Source organism: Triticum dicoccoides, chromosome 1A (genome assembly GCF_002162155.2).
Source record: "Triticum dicoccoides isolate Atlit2015 ecotype Zavitan chromosome 1A, WEW_v2.0, whole genome shotgun sequence".
Classification (NCBI taxonomy): domain Eukaryota; kingdom Viridiplantae; phylum Streptophyta; class Magnoliopsida; order Poales; family Poaceae; genus Triticum; species Triticum dicoccoides.
This window is the reverse complement of record NC_041380.1, coordinates 272,869,176-272,886,562: the sequence shown is the minus strand read 5'-3', so window position 1 is coordinate 272,886,562 and position 17,387 is coordinate 272,869,176. Positions and strand designations below refer to the sequence as shown.

The 17,387-nt window shown below is 42.4% G+C and overlaps 2 protein-coding genes across 4 annotated transcripts in view; both read left to right on the top strand.

The window, feature by feature from the left end:
- Positions 1-45: 45 nt before the first annotated feature.
- LOC119268641 (protein NPGR2-like) lies at positions 46-5,302 on the top strand. 2 transcript variants are annotated; one of them, XM_037550315.1, is made up of 6 exons: positions 46-336; positions 962-1,251; positions 2,011-2,260; positions 2,430-3,643; positions 4,184-4,334; positions 4,712-5,302. In XM_037550315.1, exons 2-6 carry the CDS (start codon positions 1,003-1,005, stop codon positions 5,026-5,028), a joined length of 2,181 nt encoding a protein of 726 aa, XP_037406212.1. In that variant the 5' UTR covers positions 46-336; positions 962-1,002; the 3' UTR covers positions 5,029-5,302. The 2 variants fall into 2 exon arrangements, with proteins under 2 accessions (XP_037406212.1, XP_037406221.1); XM_037550324.1 differs by lacking the exon at positions 46-336 and adding an exon at positions 364-741.
- Positions 5,303-8,871: 3,569 nt separating this feature from the next.
- The window catches only part of LOC119268627 (DExH-box ATP-dependent RNA helicase DExH1-like), a 16,441-nt gene continuing 7,925 nt past the window's right edge, over positions 8,872-17,387 (top strand). Inside the window, exons 1-9 of one of the 2 annotated variants that reach the window (XM_037550298.1) lie at positions 8,872-9,164; positions 9,702-9,847; positions 10,126-10,225; positions 10,305-10,508; positions 10,609-10,704; positions 12,869-13,144; positions 14,775-14,978; positions 15,056-15,208; positions 15,459-15,551. In XM_037550298.1, coding sequence (XP_037406195.1) covers positions 8,877-9,164; positions 9,702-9,847; positions 10,126-10,225; positions 10,305-10,508; positions 10,609-10,704; positions 12,869-13,144; positions 14,775-14,978; positions 15,056-15,208; positions 15,459-15,551 — 1,560 coding nt within the window. In that variant the 5' untranslated portion in view covers positions 8,872-8,876. Of the gene's footprint in view, positions 9,165-9,701; positions 9,848-10,121; positions 10,226-10,304; positions 10,509-10,608; positions 10,705-12,868; positions 13,145-14,774; positions 14,979-15,055; positions 15,209-15,458; positions 15,552-17,387 lie in introns of both variants that reach the window. The other variant, XM_037550305.1, reaches the window with a different exon arrangement.

The window sequence follows — 17,387 nt, the reverse complement described above, 5'->3', positions numbered from 1 at the left end:
TTTAATGGGGGGGCAGACGGGCCGTTCCGGCCCATTAGGGAAAAAAAAACACGAGTCACAGAGTCAGTACGACTATGAGCATTCTTCATTCTTCCCAACTACCCCACCCACGATTCCTGGATTCGGGAGCCTTCGTCCATTTTCTAAGTCGGAGCTCGGCTCGTTCATCGATCCGGCGGCGCAAAACCGTGGTTTCCTCGGCGCTCCGGTGATCCGTTCGAACCCCCGGCTCGCCCAGGTCGCCAAGCGCGACACTGGTCGTTTAGGCGGCTGGTCGAGTTCTTTGACGGAGTCGGCGGCGAGCTAGGTTCCCTTTGGGTTTGGGCAGGAGGAAAGGTGAGCCGGTTCTCTTTTTTAAATTAAAACTCAACTATTCGGTGCTTGGCCCCGGTCGATTGGTCTTTTTACACCTTTTTGCTTTATTCTTTGCAATGTATCTTGATTCACTCATTCGCTTTCTCACCGCCCGGGTTTTCTAGACCTGACGGGAGGAGGTTGCGAGCTCCGAATCTTGCATTCAGTTGGGGAATTCGCTAGGTCTTGGTAGGCGGTAGATAGGGCTCCGTCGGTGGCCGTATTCTTTCCTGGGGGGAACTCTCGTCGAGTTCTTGGAATAAAGGAGGGATTTTCGGCCCGTGGGATCCGTATTTAGGGCTAGTTCTTCGGAACACGGGGCTGGAGTTTGCACAGATATCTCGATCTGCTGTCGGCGGCGGCCGAATCTTGTCTCGTTCTTCATGGGTAAGTTGATTTTTTTTTCTCTTTTCAGAAACTCCTTATCTCCCAGTTCTGTTTCGTGTAAACCACCGAGTACATGCTGTAGTGGAGTATCGCTGAGATGTGCTTCCGTTGCTAAATTGGTTGTTATGGTAGCATGACAAGGCTGTATTACAATGTGATTATTTTGGTTTTATCTTTTCGCGCAATGTTTAGTAATTTTGGACATGCTATTGAATGTTAGGTAATTGTGTGGAGAGATGGGGCGATATATGATACAGCAGGATGGAGGGTAGGAAAGAAAGGGGGAGATTAAGGAATTTTGTCCGGCGCATGGCAATGGAGTGCCTTTGCTCTGGAGAGCAGCTGAAAGGGGCAGATGACACCATCTGGTCATCGGACTCTACGTTTACCAAAGATTTCTCAGCAAGTGGGTACTCTTCCAGGAATGGAGAGGTTGAGCAATACCTTGATAATGGCAACATCGAGGAAGCTGAGTTGTCACTGCGGGAGGGCGTGTGCCTTAACTATGAGGTCGGTGTTTCCTTTTGTGGAACTAATGCTGTTGTTTTGATAAGAGTATGCTTTGAGTAATTGCATTGCTTGCGGAATGTGAAGTCTTTGAACATGCTTCCCATCTGTCTTGTGGTTCCCTGTGATGTAATTTTATTAACATTTAGTTTGCTTGATAGTTTAGTTAACTGCGGCTGCTATTTTCCTTTTATGCATCCTTACGAATTTAGTTGTACATAAATTCCCTGTGAAGTAATTTTATTAACAGCTAGTTTGCTTCGTAGTTAAGTTAATCGTGGTTCCTATTTTCCATTTATGCTTCCTTATGAATTTAGTTGTAAAATTTTAACATGTGCCGAGCTACCTGTTTCCGTGAAGTTAAACGAATGGAAATATTCATATTTTATCTCCTACCAAAATTGGCTCACTAGCTCCTTGCTGTTTTAGGAAACCATCTGCTTTATCCTTTTCTTGCATGCAATTTGCCAAACAAAAACTGATTTCTAGTTTGAATTTTTACTATTCTATTTGCAATATATACTACCTAAGCAATTTAGTTGAGAAGCTTTGTAGGAGTACATTAGTTTTGTCCTTTCAGAAAAATATTGATCATTTTTTTACCATGAACTTTGTTTCTTTGATTTAATCATATGCTTGAGTACCTTTTTTTACAGTATCTTAACTCTACCGTCGGTGGATTTACTGATTGCATTCTTGACTAACCCACATTCAATACATGATCATAAATGTATATTTTATTTTGGCATTTGCATTTTACAGGAAGCAAGGGCATTGCTAGGAAGGCTAGAGTACCAACGAGGACATGTAGAAGCAGCACTTCGTGTGTTTGATGGGATAGACATATCTTCGTTAGTTCCTAAGATGAAAATCTCAATTGCTAGAAAAGCACATCGCCGGAAGACTCGTTCACAATGGGATGCTCCACCAATGCCCTTGCATGCTGTGAGCCTACTTATGGAGGCCATATATCTCAAAGCAAGAGCACTTCATGATCTCGGAAAGTTCAAAGGTACCCTATCTCTCTGTCACACACATGATTAGGCATGCACACTCACACATGCGTGCACAATTGCTTGGCATTTTAGTTATTTGGTGTTAAAAAAGATTCTTATCTAGCATTTCCGCTGTCATGCATGTGTTTACTGTAAGCATAACTTCAATTCAATTTGATATTGCAGATGCTGCACAAGAGTGCAGAATGATATTGGATATTGTGGAAGCAGCAGTACCTGAAGGCTTACCAGCAGGCTTTGGAAAAGGTTGTAAATTGAACGAAATAATATGCAAGGCCGTAGAGTTTCTCCCTGAGTTATGGAAATTAGCAGGGTTTTCGCTTGAAGCCATTTCTGAATATAGGAGGTCTCTTCTCAATAATTGGAATCTTGATGGAGAGACCATAGCTAAAATACAAAAGGAATTTGCTGTTTTTCTTCTGTACAGTGGCTGTGAAGCCCGCCCTCCAAATCTCCATTCTCAGTTGGATGGTTCATTTGTACCACGCAACAATATGGAAGAGGCTACACTCCTTTTAATGATTCTATTGAGGAAGTTTAATCTGAGGAGGGTTGAGCGGGATCCCACTGTGATGCATCACCTTACTTTTGCGCTGTCCATGTCAGGGCAACTAAAACCACTGGCTGTACAATTTGAAGAACTGTTACCTGGTCTGCTAGACAAAAGAGAATGGTCATACAATGTTGCATTGTGTTACCTGGCAGAAAAAGATGATTCTACTGCCCTGAATCTACTCAAAAGGATACTGAAGATTGGACAGGATTCTGACAACCTCAAAGAACTTCTCCTAGCTTCAAAAGTTTGCGTTGAGAAGGGTGCTCATGCTGAAGGCGCTGCCTATGCACGGAGGGCTATAACTAATATACAAGGAGGATGCAAACAATTGGCGGGTGTTGCAGATCTTTTGCTTGGTGTTTCCCTTTCTAATCAAGCTAGATATGCTATATCTGATACCGAGCGAGCTTCTTGGCAGTGTGAAGCACTCGAAGTACTTGGCAGTGCCGAAAAAAACATGCATGGGCAAGATTGTAGGATAATGTACAATCTGAGCCTTGAAAATGCTGAGCAAAGGAAGTTAGACGCAGCAGTATTTTATGCAAAAAAACTGGTGAAGTTAGAGGCTGGATCAGAGTTGAGGAATTGGCTTCTTTTAGCTCGAATACTGAGTGCACAAAAACTGTTTACTGATGCTGAAACCGTTGTTGATGCTGCTCTTGATCAGACTGGGAAATGGAATCAAGGATATTTGTTGCGAACCAAAGCCAGAATTCAGGCTGCACAGGGGCAATTGAGGGATGCGGTTGGGACATATACTCAACTTCTTGCTTTAATTCAACTTAGAACAAAAGGTTTTGGAGCTGGGATCTCACTGGCAAAGGTGCTCTCCTGTTTCCAAATCTAATTGTGGAATCACAAGTTCTTGTTCATAGCATTTAGATTATTACACAAAATTAAAGTTTCCATGTTGCTATTAGAACAATTACACAAAAAGTTCTGGTAGCCTTGTCTGCCAAGTAGTAGGGTGCATTGTGTAATGATCTGAAGACAATAAGACATGAACATTTCATATACATTAATTATGATTTCAAGATTCGGCTCAGGGCATAGTTCTGCTGATGTGATAGTTGTTTCGTTCTCCTTTGTGAGAACAGGAAAAGTTTGAACCAACATGAGCGACAGGCTAACCAACTAGAGCCATAGGGTGATTGCTGCCAGTAATTATGCCTTCAATTCCAAGTGTTCTTTTTATTTTGACTGCTGCATACATGCATAGGACTAGTTGTTGGGTCAAGAGTTTAGTAAGGTCCACCATAGTGACCTCTTCATCCTTTTATATTTGTGGTTATGCGGCTTATGTCCATAACAGAGTAGCATTTAGAAGGTCACTATGTATGACATTTTAACATGATTTCTACAGGGTGGCGAAGATGATAAAAGCCTGGAAACAGAGACCTGGTATGATCTAGCTCTCTTGTACCTAGGCATGTCACAGTGGAGGGATGCAGAAGTTTGTGTATCAAAGATAAGAGCAACTAATTGTTATTCTGCCTTCGCTTGGCATGCTACAGGTTAATCTTGTCCTTTTTTATGCAACTATACTGTCGAAATATTATCTTCTGTAAAAATATTTTAGGAGTTGGAAGTAAGAAAACATTAACATGTCTACTTAATTGATCATCAAAGCTCCAGTTGGGGTTTACTCATTTATTATTACAAAATGTCGATAAATTTCGAGTTTGTTTGTTTCACCTTTGAAAATATACGTACATGTCATTCTCTAGGCACAGTTTTCATTTATCAATCTAACCATGTATAGATGGGGTCATTGTAATTTAGAATGCATTTCTTTCAGTTTCTTTAGCAAGTATTTGCAAAAAATTCTTCAGGTTTTTGCACTATAAGAAAGATAGTTCCTTCATATTACTTACTGCAATTTTATTTCCAGGAAAACTATGCGAAGCGAAAGATCTTCCAAAAGAAGCTTTGGGGGCTTATTTTCGAGCATTAGACTTTGATAGTAAACATGTTCCAAGTTTGATATCGACTGCTACTATTCTACGACAACTTGGGGACAGGCCATTGCCTTCTGTACGGTGCTTCCTGACTGATGCACTGCAGCTTGATAGAACAAATCATATGGCATGGTTTAATCTTGGCCTACTCTACAAAGAGGAAGGTGGCAGGTCAGCAGCTGAGGCTGCTGAATGTTTCCAAGCTGCTGCACTTCTTGAGGAAACAGCACCTGTAGAACCTTTCAGATGACATATATGTACAGGGGCTATAGAAATTGTAAGCTAGTATATTCTTTCAAATTTGTTTCACTTACACCGATGAAGTAGATTACAAAGTTCCAGAAATGACCTACATGATTGAGAGATAATAGCATCGGGCAATGTTTCCTTTTTCTTTAACAGTTCAATATATAGTTGAAATTTGTTTTCTATACAGGAAGAACAATGCCGTTCTTCCCAATTTACTATGAGCTTTTGTGACCTAATATGTTAGTCAGTAACATTATAATGTCAATATATCTTGAGAAGCAAACTGTCTCAAGTTTTAGGTAATGGATTTTTCTCTTCATATGTTTAAAATCATACAAGATGCAAGATGTTCCTGGAGGCCTTCGTATTATAGTGCTGTTTTTGTTGTCAAGTACAGTATAATATTCCAGGCAGCACATAAAATTTCCAAGAGTCTAAGTTGCTGTTGCATTACCAAGGTTCTGAAATTTGCTGTATAGCACCAGCATGTCTTAATGTTGTGTGGCAGGATTGTGATGGATACTGGTGGCAAGCAACCAAAGTGGTTGTAGTTGGATGGATTGAACATGGTTGTCAAGCATTAAGATAGCCTCAAACAGTATTCTTGTAGACTTTTCTTGGATGCCTCCCCCCATGGAAGAGACACTTCACTGTTGTTCATGGCTTCATGCAGAGGCTTAGGTAGCAGTCTCTTGTCATGCACTAATTGAGATGGTATTCTGGTCGGTGGTTTTGCTCAAGACTGGTGGACATTTGCTGGCATCCAGTCTGTTCAGGCAGTTCAGCAATGATGAACGGAAAGATTCCCTTGTGACTTTATACTAAGTTCACATTTCCAGATTTCCCCCATGTTATGTGATCATTATGTCTTTCAGATCAAAGGTTTTTGCACTGAACTTTTAGAAGATTATCCTTCGTGATTTGAAATGCGTAATGAAATGTTGATCACTTAATAGGAACACTGATTTGAAAACCCTTAACCTGCTTCGCGTCAATTCATTTAACCGTAAAATCCAAAGGCTTATTTATTCGGTAGGTTACTAAATCTTAGTCCAGTCTCTCGTCAGTTCAAATGACAGAATTTCGGTCTTCTTCCTTTTATTTTCTATTTAGTGACCTCCACCAGACAACTAACTTAGAACATGCATTCCGAGTTATTTATGCGTAGATCTAAGGGCAACTTGCCGTCGCAAACGGACACGGATTTTGCCTCTTTTTTATCCGCCCCCGTCCGCGTTTGGGTTCACATTGCGTTCAACACGCCGATGCAACTTTATCCGCGGCTAGTGTGCGGCTATATTTTTGCTCTTTTTTGCGTACATATAAACACATTGCCCAAAGTTCACATAAATCCAACCAAATACAAATATCATAGTTTCACGACCAAATAAAATCTCATAGTTTACAAAGCCAAATAAAATTTAAATTGTCACAAATACTTGTTCTTTTTGCGTACATATCAAAAACATTGCCCAAAGTTCACATAATTCAACCAAATACAAATATTATATTTTCACAACCAAATAAAATCTCGTAGTTTACAACCTAAAAAATATTAATTGTCACAAATATTGAAAGAATAAATAGCCGATACATCTGTTGGTTGCCAAGGTAAGTCACATATGCTCAAACAAATCATCTTGTAGCTGCTCAGGCACAACATTTTCTTCCTGAAATTGAAACCCCTGATCGAAGATTTCATCCTCACGCTCATCCACTGTGTTCATGTTGTGCATGATCACGCAAGCAGTCATCACCTCTCACAACTTCCTGATGCTCCAAATTCTAACAGGATACCAAACGATGCCCCGTCGAGATTGAAGAACACCAAAAACACGCTCCACATCCTTTCTAGCACTCTTTTGTGCTTGGGAGAATCTTCGCCTCTTCTCTCATATCTGATTGGAGATTGTCTTGACAAGAGTAGTCCACTGAGGATAGATACCATCAGCTAGGTAGTATCCTTTGTTGTAGTGGTGGTCATTGATCTCAACATTGACCTTCGGGCAGTTGCCTTCCGCAAGCCTTGCGAACACCTAAGAGTGCTAAAACACGTTGATGTCATTGTGAGAGCCGGCCATGACAAAGAAAGAGTGACAAATCCAGAGATCTTATGAAGCCACGACCTCAAGTATGACAGTGCAAGCTTTGACATGTCCCCTATACTGCCCCTGCCAAGCAGAAGGACAATTCTTCCAGTCCCAGTGCATACAATCTATACTAGTAAGCATCCTCAGAAAGCCCCTATTGGCGTTGATCGCCAACAAACGGGTTGTATCCGCAACAGTTGGTTCTCTCACGTGCTTCGGGCCAAAATATTGCCACCACAGCCTTGCAGAACCTATGCATGGATTCTAGGCACGTGGAGTCGCTCATGCGGACATGCTCATAAATAAATCACCGGGTATTCCGTATGCAAGCATCCGAATAGCTGCAGTGCATTTCTGATAAGAGAAGCCAACCTTTCCCAGGGCATCCTCCTTGCATTCAAAATACTTGTCGTATGCCACCACCCCCTCCCGGATATGATTGAACACATGTCTAGCTATCCGGAAGCGGCGCCGGAATAGGTTGTGTTAGAAGGTGGGTCAGCGGACTGGAAGTAGTCCTGCCAGGGTAGGCAATGGCCGCTCTCTCTATTGCGATTCAACACCGAAGTATGCCCCGGGATCGAGCCCCTAAACATCGGTCGCTGCCTACTAATGTGGTCATGGACGACCAAAGTAGCAACCACGATCTCTGAGTCGCAAATGAAGTTGTTGAAAAAGTACTAATTGCCACTATCCATTTGTACCTTGTGGAGAAAACGTCGAACACCTTGCACGCCTACCTCCATACATACAATTAGGCTAGGTGACTAAAGACGTTTGGTGCAAATACTAAAAACATAACGTTCTTCATATAGTAAATTATATACCCCTGCATAATTTTTAAGCATGCAGTATACGTTCCACCATGCCCTACATTCCAAACAAGACAATGAAAATAACTGATTTGTGGAAAACAAAATTCCGAATTGCCCATCCTCAATTTTTTTCGAATTGTCCAGAGCAGAATGGCAAACCCTCAAATTCCTCTGGATTATAGGTGACCTAGGAATATGAGCCCAGGGCCCAGGCCCATCGGCCGAACTAAACACTCCTATTTCAAACTCCGATGACGCCGAGAGTTCCTAGTCATCGCTTAGTGCGCTCACTAGCTCAACTGGCATCCACATGCCCCTCAGCTGGTCCGACTCATTAGTTCGAGCGAGATCCTTCCAGTAGCCCCTTTCGGTCATCTGTTGAACTGTTTTAGCCCCCCCCCCCCGCCCCTACAAAAAAGATGCTGACCCGGCGACAACTGTCCATTGACCCATTGACTTAAAAAAAGGCCACGGGTATGGAAAAAAGTTCATGGATTTGAAAAAAGTTCACGCATCTGATATTTTTATGAATTTTAAGAACTTCAAGTATTTTGAAAAAATAATGTTCACGATTTTTTTATGAATTTGAAAAGTGTTCACGGATTTGAAAAAAGTTCACAACTTTGACAAAAGTTTGTGATTTAAAACAATGTCATGATTTTCAAGAAAGTTCACAAATTTGAAAAAACTTTGTGAACTTGAAATTGAAATTGAAAAGTAAAAACAGAAAAAAAATGAAAAAAATAAAAAATAAATGAAAAACGACAAAACAAAAAACCCGGATGAAAAGTTGAAAACCCAGAACAGAAAACTAGTGGGAGAGATAAAGGGCCGGCAGCCCACTTGGGAGAGGGGTGTGTGGCCCCCGTACCAAATGGCCTCTATTTGGCGCTTAAGGCGCCAAATAGGATTAGGTGAAGGCGCAGGTGCACTCCCCGGCCCAGATGCTCCTCCACTCTTCCGGTTGCCGCGGCAGTCTCCTGTTCCGCAGCGGCTTCCCCTTCCCGGCCACCACCACCCGCAGAAACCTAAGGGCGCTCACAACCGCAGCAGCTACTCCCAACATGTATCGCGGCGGGCGCGGCGGCGGCACCAACTCCCAGCGTGGTCGCGGGCGCGGGCGCGGCGGCGGAGGCAGAGGAGGCCGTGGCGGCGGCGGCGGGGGCCGTGGTGAGCAGAGATGGTGGGATCCGCAGTGGCGCGCCGAGCGGCTGCGGCAGATGGCCTCAGAGGTGAGGGCTCTACTCCCGTGCGTATCGTCGTGGCTGGATGATGTTCTGTTTGTTTCGTTTGTATTTCGTGTGGTGGCTCGATGCTGTCATCCGTATCTTATGATTCGGAATGTGTTCTTGTTTTTTCGAAAGCTTGGAATCATGTAGCTAACGTCCATCTAGGTCCGTAGATTGGTCCACAGGGTCATCGCTAATTTGCTGCCATGGCAATCGAGTGAAAGTCTACATACTGCAATGGTACCACATGTAGTTACCTGTCCTATGTGTTACTTTTCAGGAAGTTTGAACAATCACGAGTTAGACTACATACATCACATCTCCTCTGATGTTTGTTCTGTACAAATGTGTTGTTAGTAACTGTTTCAACTATGTTAATTACTTAATTTCCATCCCAATGGTATGGTCACACAAGGTCTAGGCCCATGAGACTTTACTGAATTGCCCTATTTCTTAAAGTTATATACTACATACAGAATTTCCGCACTTGTCTAAGTTGATTTTTTAAGATCTGCACTCTTGTGAATGCCTAATGGTCAGGTGGAAAAGGTTGATGAGCATGAGTGGTGGAATACGATTGGGCAATTAAGAGAAGGATCTCAGCAGGAGTTAGTAGTCAAGAAGAATTTCGGACGTGATGGACAGAATACACTTGCACATATTGCTCAGAGACACGGCCTTTACTTGTAAGGATGGCACACCTATTCTGTGCCTTATTTCTCTCATCACCATCATGCTTAACTTCCATTGATAGATGCAGCATTCTTCCTGTCATCAGCTCATCGATGGTACCAAAATTAAGTAATTTACAACTAACTCTAATTGTTATGTCTCCTGTACATGAAGGACTATCTGACTTTCTCACGTTGATCATTTTATGCCTTTTGTGCTATACCTTTAGATCACACTTGAAATCTGATGAATTATAGTTTCTCTATTTTGTGTTTTAACCTGGGGAAGATAGCAATGCATACAACAAAGGGAAGACACTTGTTTTTAGCAAAGTGCCACTGCCTGATTACCGAGCAGATCTTGATGAGAGGCATGGATCATCACAAAACGAGGTGTTATGCAGTGTCTTTGTGACAGTGAACATCAATATATGTGTTTTTTTTACTGACATTGTGCTTGAACTATGGACAGATTAAGATGTCCAATGAGACAGAGAGACGAGTGGAAAACCTTTTATCCAGGGCACAGTCAAATAACAATGCTTCTGCTAGCACATCCACTGTCTCAATGAGGCAATCTTTGCCCAGCACATCCACGGCAGTAGCTGAATCAACAACATATGTTGATAAACAGAAGCTAAGTTTTCAGCTTAGAGATATGCAGAGATCAAAAAAGGTATCACCAGTGATTTTCTAGTGACTGGCTCAAACCCCATCAATATCAAACATTGAGCAACCCTAAATTCTGAAGTTGCATCATCTACATTTTGTTTCAGATGATGCCAAGTGCTAGATCAATGCAGTCTTTCAGGGAAAAATTACCAGCATTCAAAGCGAGAGAGGAGTTTTTGAAAGCAGTAGCAGCTAATCAGGTACGAAGTAAGAACTATAAGATGTTTCCAAGTTTGATCTATTTAGATGAATATATTCACATACATTGTCAAAGATTCTCAGCCCTTAGCCCACTAGTGATATAAATACAATTGGCTACGTAGTTTGTAAGGATATCCATTTTGTTAGGGAAGACTTGGAAGAGATCGGTTTAGTTAGGAAGGTAAAGATATGGTTTGCTAGGAGGATTTTGCATCAAGTTTAGTCTTCCCTATAAAAGGGACACTGTATACCTCATATGGATTATCCAATAAATTAGAATAAACCAGCAGTCAACCTTCTCCCCTTTTCATCCCCGACACCATGGCCGACCAACCCTCGCTTCTCAGAGCTTTACCCTCAACCGTTTCACATTGACTAGTCTTAGCAAGGGTACCAATTCTAGCATCACGTGCAAGGCATTTGGATCGTCTGTCCCAGGAAGATGTGGAGACCTGGAGGGCATTGTCAACAGCAAGCTCTCCGACCTCCCGTGACCCTATCCACCAACACTCGAGGTGAAAACCAATCCAAGCTGACAAATACATTGGGCAAAGCTGTTTCGACCTCAAGGAAGGGCAGGCAAGGCGAATGCGGGAGGAGCACAAGGGGAAGCAAATGCGCTGTCCCAACTGCTTGGCACCATCAAGATTATGCAGCAGACCTGTGCGGTGGATGAGTACATTGAGCAATTTCTCACTTCCACATGCAGGTGCTGAGGGCTCTCCGAGTGGCATTAGGTGGATCTGCTTGTGGTTGGCCTCCACAAGCCACTCCAGACAGATGTATCGCTGAAATTTCTGGCCATCTGGAGGACAACATAGTTCACTCCCGCGTCTATGGGCAGCAGCAAAGCCTGCAACTACAAGAAGCAGCAGTAGTGCAACTTGCAGCAGTGGCAGGGCAAACTCCAGCAACAGTGATGGAGTGCCTTCTAGAGGCAGCCATGCAATCAATCTCGATGGCAGTGATGCACACAACAGCAGTGGTGGCGGAGTTCTCTTGCGGTGGCCACACAGCCAGCAGTGGCGGTGGTACCCTTCCTAGCAGCAACAGCTGGAATGCAGCCATGAGAGCGAGATGTTTCTCCTCAAAGCAACGGCTGCTCTGCCCAAGCCAGTGACGATGCTTCTGTTTCCAGCGACACTCCTCCATAGGGTAGCAGCAGTATCACAGCTCTTTATGCTGGCAGCAAGTGATGAACCATTCCTTGCGTCCCTTCATCCAAACCCTAAGGCTCATGGGATTTCCTTGTTGGGCTTGAGCGTACTTTGACCAAAGGGGCAGACCACACAACTCCTATGCAGGTCAACACAATGAACAGCAGCAAGCAGGCCTCCAAACTGGGTCACATAAATGCATGTATGCAGCTTGGTTGTTTTGCTTTAGCCCCACGAGACGAAGGTGGAATCTATCAACAACTTGGGGGACTGCCTTGGGCTCCAAGGCTCCAACTGTGGCAACCACTGCTCGAGGATGAGCTGTTCAAAAGGGCTGGTGTAATGTCAGAGGCGTGCAGTCAGCCGTTAGCCCATTAGTTATGCAGTTAGTAAGGATTTAGCTAGGAAAGAGATCCATTTAGTTAGGAAGATAAAAGCTATGGTTTATTAGGATAATCAGGATTCTGTTCCTAGGCATCAAGTCCAGTCTTCTCTATAAAAGGTACACCATGTACACCATATGGATTATCCAGTGAACGTGAATAAACCAGCAAAGATCTTATCTTCTCCCGAACCTACTCTCCCTCTCATCCCCATCACCTTGGCCAATCAGCTCTCTTTCCTCAGCTATACCCTGAACCTTGTCACTAATCAGTCTTTAGGGATGGTACCAATTCTAGCACGTTACATCCATATACTGAAATTGTGTTTTCCTGACACTCTGCTTTATATCCTTAGTAATGAGTAAAATTCGTTGCTAGTTTTTTGAATGATTTGGTGCAGTTAAATTAACTTGAATCTCATGGTCAAGTCAGTGTCACAGGTTTAGATATTTTGTACTTAATGCTGGCAGAGTTAAGGTCGCACTGTTGTTTGTTTTGTTCATCTTTGCTACCTGGTGATATTCATTACTATATTCTTAATACTGCCCATAGAGTCGGGCTCTATAGTTGATCTTATTAGTACGTCTATTTAATTTATTTTCTTACTGAATTTACTGTTTCAGGTTTTGGTCATATCTGGTGAGACAGGTTGTGGTAAAACAACACAGCTTCCGCAGTTCATACTAGAAGAGGAGATAGATAACCTTCGTGGTGCTGATTGCAGTATAATATGTACTCAACCCCGCCGTATATCTGCCATATCGGTTGCAGCACGTGTAGGATCTGAGAGAGGTGAAGAGCTTGGTGAGACTGTTGGATACCAGATTCGCCTTGAATCAAAACGTTCCACACAAACACGACTGCTCTTCTGCACGACAGGAGTTTTGCTTAGAAAACTGGTATGACTGACAGATAGATTTGCATATGCACGAGTGACTTACCGCATCACGTCATTTTTGCATTGTTTGTTTTGTCGATTTTTTTAATGTGAATTGTATATATCGCCTTGTTCTTTGTTTGTTGTCCATTATCGCTTTCTGCATATCTTAGAACTTCTGGTTTGATCGTAGCTTGATTTATGCATTTGGTTGTAGCTGTATAATCTTTCTCCAGGTTTATTAAGATACTCCCAAGGAATTTAAGCTTCATTATATATGCAACATTACAAAGCCTATGGCAATTATGATCTGAATTTGTTGTGCAGTTGCATGTTCAGCACTCTCTCTGTTTCGCTATAACCGTCACTAGCCTTGGCAGCCTAGTTTTAAAAGCTGTACCGGACCAGCGATCTGACCAGAAAAAAACTGAGTGGCACCTTAACCGGTTCAGTCCTCTTAAAAGACCGTTTTACCCATAAAAACAGTAATAAAACTACTGGTTAACGAGTTGTCACACACAGGAATCAAATGCAAGACCCTTGCCCCACCTTCCCACGCGTGTTTGGACTTCGGAGGCCCATCACCAGCTTGCCTGCATTGCTTTGACTAAGTTAGCCAGTATAACTTCTATTACCCGCTCCCTCTGTTTTGCTATATCTGTCCTCAGCCCACCATGTGCACATCCCAAGGATGCTCTAAATCTACAAGAACTTAATACAAGATTTAACTAACACACTACAACCAATCAGCAATTCTGGAAGCAATTAAATAGGGTCAAAAGTGCAAATATTGCAAGAACCACGCTCTTGATCCCCTCAATAGAAACGGAGACTTCCCCGAGACCAAGAACAGAGTAGCTCACGGAGTCAAATTTTCTATAAACTTGAAAATCAATGAGCTATAATATTTCCTTTTGCCTTTATCAAACTGTCTGTGCCGGCGGTTAGATCTGCGAACCGGTAGCTTCAGCGGTCCGATTTTTGAAACTACTCTGGCGAGTCTCTGTTTCAAAATATCTGTCCATTGGGGAAACCAAGAGTGTAATTCATGGTCTCTACTATCTATCCCTACTTTAATGCTTTGGAAGATGTTTAGTGGTTGCAGCACAACATTCTGATTCTAGTGTATGCCATTTTTTATTAACTTTATCTTGGATTTAGTGCTTCCTTGATCTGGGTGCACAGTGGGTGGTGGTGTGATGAAAGATATTGTGAAACTGAGTATTGGAAATTGAATACTTCTCGACTAAAGTAGATTACACTGGCAATGGACACTTCTCGATTTTGACACAAGCAGAACACAATAGTTTTTTTTTGAGATGTGAAAGAATTGAGGTTTTGTTGTGCAAATTATTTCATCACCCATGCACATGATCCTGTTCCTTTACAGAAGATGTATCCAAAACTAGTCAAATATTGTGTGATTTCTAGCACTCCAATGATCCAATCATATCACAACTGTAGCTACTGTTAACATGTACACGTGTGACCTTAATTATGCAAAGATATTTACTGCAGGGGTCTTAATTTGCTATAGACTATATTGCATCTTGAGATTTGGCAAATCAAATTGAATTGCTTGTTTATTTCCAAATGTTCAGTCATTTTGGTGTTATTGCACTTACACTCAATGCAAACACTATATGTCGCAGGTTCAGGAGCCAGACTTAGTTGGTGTAAGTCATTTACTAGTTGACGAAATTCATGAACGTGGCATGAATGAAGATTTTCTCATCATCATTTTACGCGACCTTCTGCCAAGGCGTCCTGACCTTCGTCTTGTATTGATGAGTGCAACAATAAATGCTGAACTATTTTCCAAATACTTTGGAGATGCCCCAATTATGCATATTCCGGTACTGTAACCTTTTGTAAACAGTGCCCGTTGAAGTGATTTTTGTGCATTATACTTACATCAAGGTGTTTTGAGCAGGGTTTCACTTTTCCTGTTGCCGAGTTATTTCTGGAAGATATTTTGGAAAAGACCCAATACAAAATCAAGTCTGAACATGATAATTTTCAAGGAAATTCAAGAAAAAAGAGACTTGCTTCAGTTAAGAATGATCCATTGGCTGATGTTTTCCAGGTAAACTTGAGTTACTTTTCTAATCTTGCCCATTGTAGTTTTGTAATTCAATGTTGATGTCAGGGGATCAAAAGTTCTGAGATGGCAAATATTTGGATGATTTAGCTCTACTGTTGCTAATGCAGATAACTAATTTGTTAACACTAAACTGAAGTGTGGAGAACATATTGCAAAAAGTCAGACATGCTTGATTCCCTATCCTTTAAAACTAGGAGGGTCAACAGTTTTGCTTGCTCACTTTTTTTTCCAGGATGTCGACATTAATAAGGAGTACGGAAACTATAGCATTACAACAAGGCAGTCCCTTGAAGCTTGGTCTGTCACTGAACTGGATTTGAGCCTTGTATGTATTCTCAGATCTGAACTGGTTATTTTCATGTGCATTTATTTGATTGCATTAGTAGATGGAACCTTTAAGTCCTTAGATATTGGGATAGTTAGTGGAGGAGATCCAGTTCCATATATGTACAAGTGATTGCAATTAATTGGAGATATATCAGTGATGTTTCTAAAAATGACCAGCTAATTGCCTGTTGTTAATTGTTCCATTAGGTATTAGCAGATCTAATGGTCTAGGACCAACTTCTTTGGTATAGGAACCGGAAGGGCTTATTCTTGTATTAACAGATGTATTGGATCAACTTCCCTGGTATTGAAATTGATCAAGAAGGGAAAGGGCGTAAGGAAACACATGGAATAATATAATATCTACTGTTAGACGCAAATGCGTGTAGTTATGTGCTGATATGTATGATGCAAATATTGGAACTTCTCTGTCTGCAAACATGGTGGAAACTAGTGAGAAGTGCTTTAAGAATTTTCTTCACCCTTTGTAACTTTAACTTCAACAACAACAACAACAACAACAACAAAGCCTTTAGTCCCAAACAAGTTGGAGTAGGCTAGAGGTGTAACCCGTAAGGGCTCGCGTCCAACTCATGGCTCTGGCACATGGATAGCAAGCTTCCACGCACCCCTGTCCATAGCTAGATCTTTGGTGATACTCCAATCCTTCAGGTCTCTCTTAACGGACTCCTCCCATGTCAAATTCGGCCTACCCCGACCTCTCTTGACATTCTCCGCACGCTTTAGCCATCCGCTATGCACTGGAGCTTCTGGAGGCCTGCGCTGAATATGCCCAAACCATCTCAGACGATGTTGGACAAGCTTCTCTTCAATTGGTGCTACCCAAACTCTATCTCGTATATCATCATTTCGGACTCGATCCTTCCTCATGTGGCCACACATCCATCTCAACATAGGCATCTCCGCCACACCTAACTCTTGAACATATCGCCTTTTAGTCGGCCAACACTCAGCGCCATACAACATTGCGGGTCGAACCGCCATCCTGTAGAACTTGCTTTTTAGCTTTTGTGGCACTCTCTTGTCATAGAGAATGCCAGAAGCTTGGCGCCACTTCATCCATCCCGCTTTGATTCGATGGTTCACATCTTCATCAATACCCCCATCCTCCTGCAGCATTGACCCCAAATATCGAAAGGTGTCCTTTTGAGGCACCACCTGCCCATCAAGGCTAACCTCCTCCTCCTCACACCTAGTAGAACTGAAACCGCACATCATGTACTTGGTTTTAGTTCTACTAAGCTTAAACCCTTTTGATTCCAAGGTTTGTCTCCATAACTCAACTTCCTATTTACCCCCGTCCGACTATCGTCAACTAGCACCTCATCATCCGCAAATAGCATACACCATGGGATATCTCCTTGTATATCCCTTGTGACCTCATCCATCACCAAGGCAAAAAGATAAGGGCTCAAAGACCCCTCATGCAGTCCTATCTTAATCGGGAAGTCATCAGTGTCGACATCACTTGTTCGAACACTTGTCACAACATTTTCGTACATGTCCTTGATGAGGGTAATGTACTTTGCTGGGACTTTGTGTTTCTCCAAGGCCCACCACATGACATTCCGCGGTATCTTATTATAGGCCTTCTCCAAGTCAATGAACACCATATGCAAGTCCTTTGCTCCCTGTATCTCTCCATAAGTTGTCGTACCAAGAAAATGGCTTCCATAGTTGACTTCCCAGGCATGAAACCAAACTGATTTTTGGTCACGCTTGTCATTCCTCTTAAGCGGTGCTCAATGACTCTCCCATAGCTTCATCGTATGGCTCATCAGCTTAATTCCACGGTAATTAGTACAACTCTGAA

Excerpts from the sequence above, each read along its gene's own strand:
- LOC119268641 (XM_037550315.1), top strand. The coding sequence starts at position 1,003 with ATGGAGGGTAGGAAAGAAAGGGGGAGATTAAGGAATTTTGTCCGGCGC. Across the intron at positions 2,261-2,429 it reads TGATCTCGGAAAGTTCAAAG|ATGCTGCACAAGAGTGCAGA; the intron begins GTACCCTATCTC and ends TTGATATTGCAG. Across the intron at positions 3,644-4,183 it reads CTGGGATCTCACTGGCAAAG|GGTGGCGAAGATGATAAAAG; the intron begins GTGCTCTCCTGT and ends TGATTTCTACAG.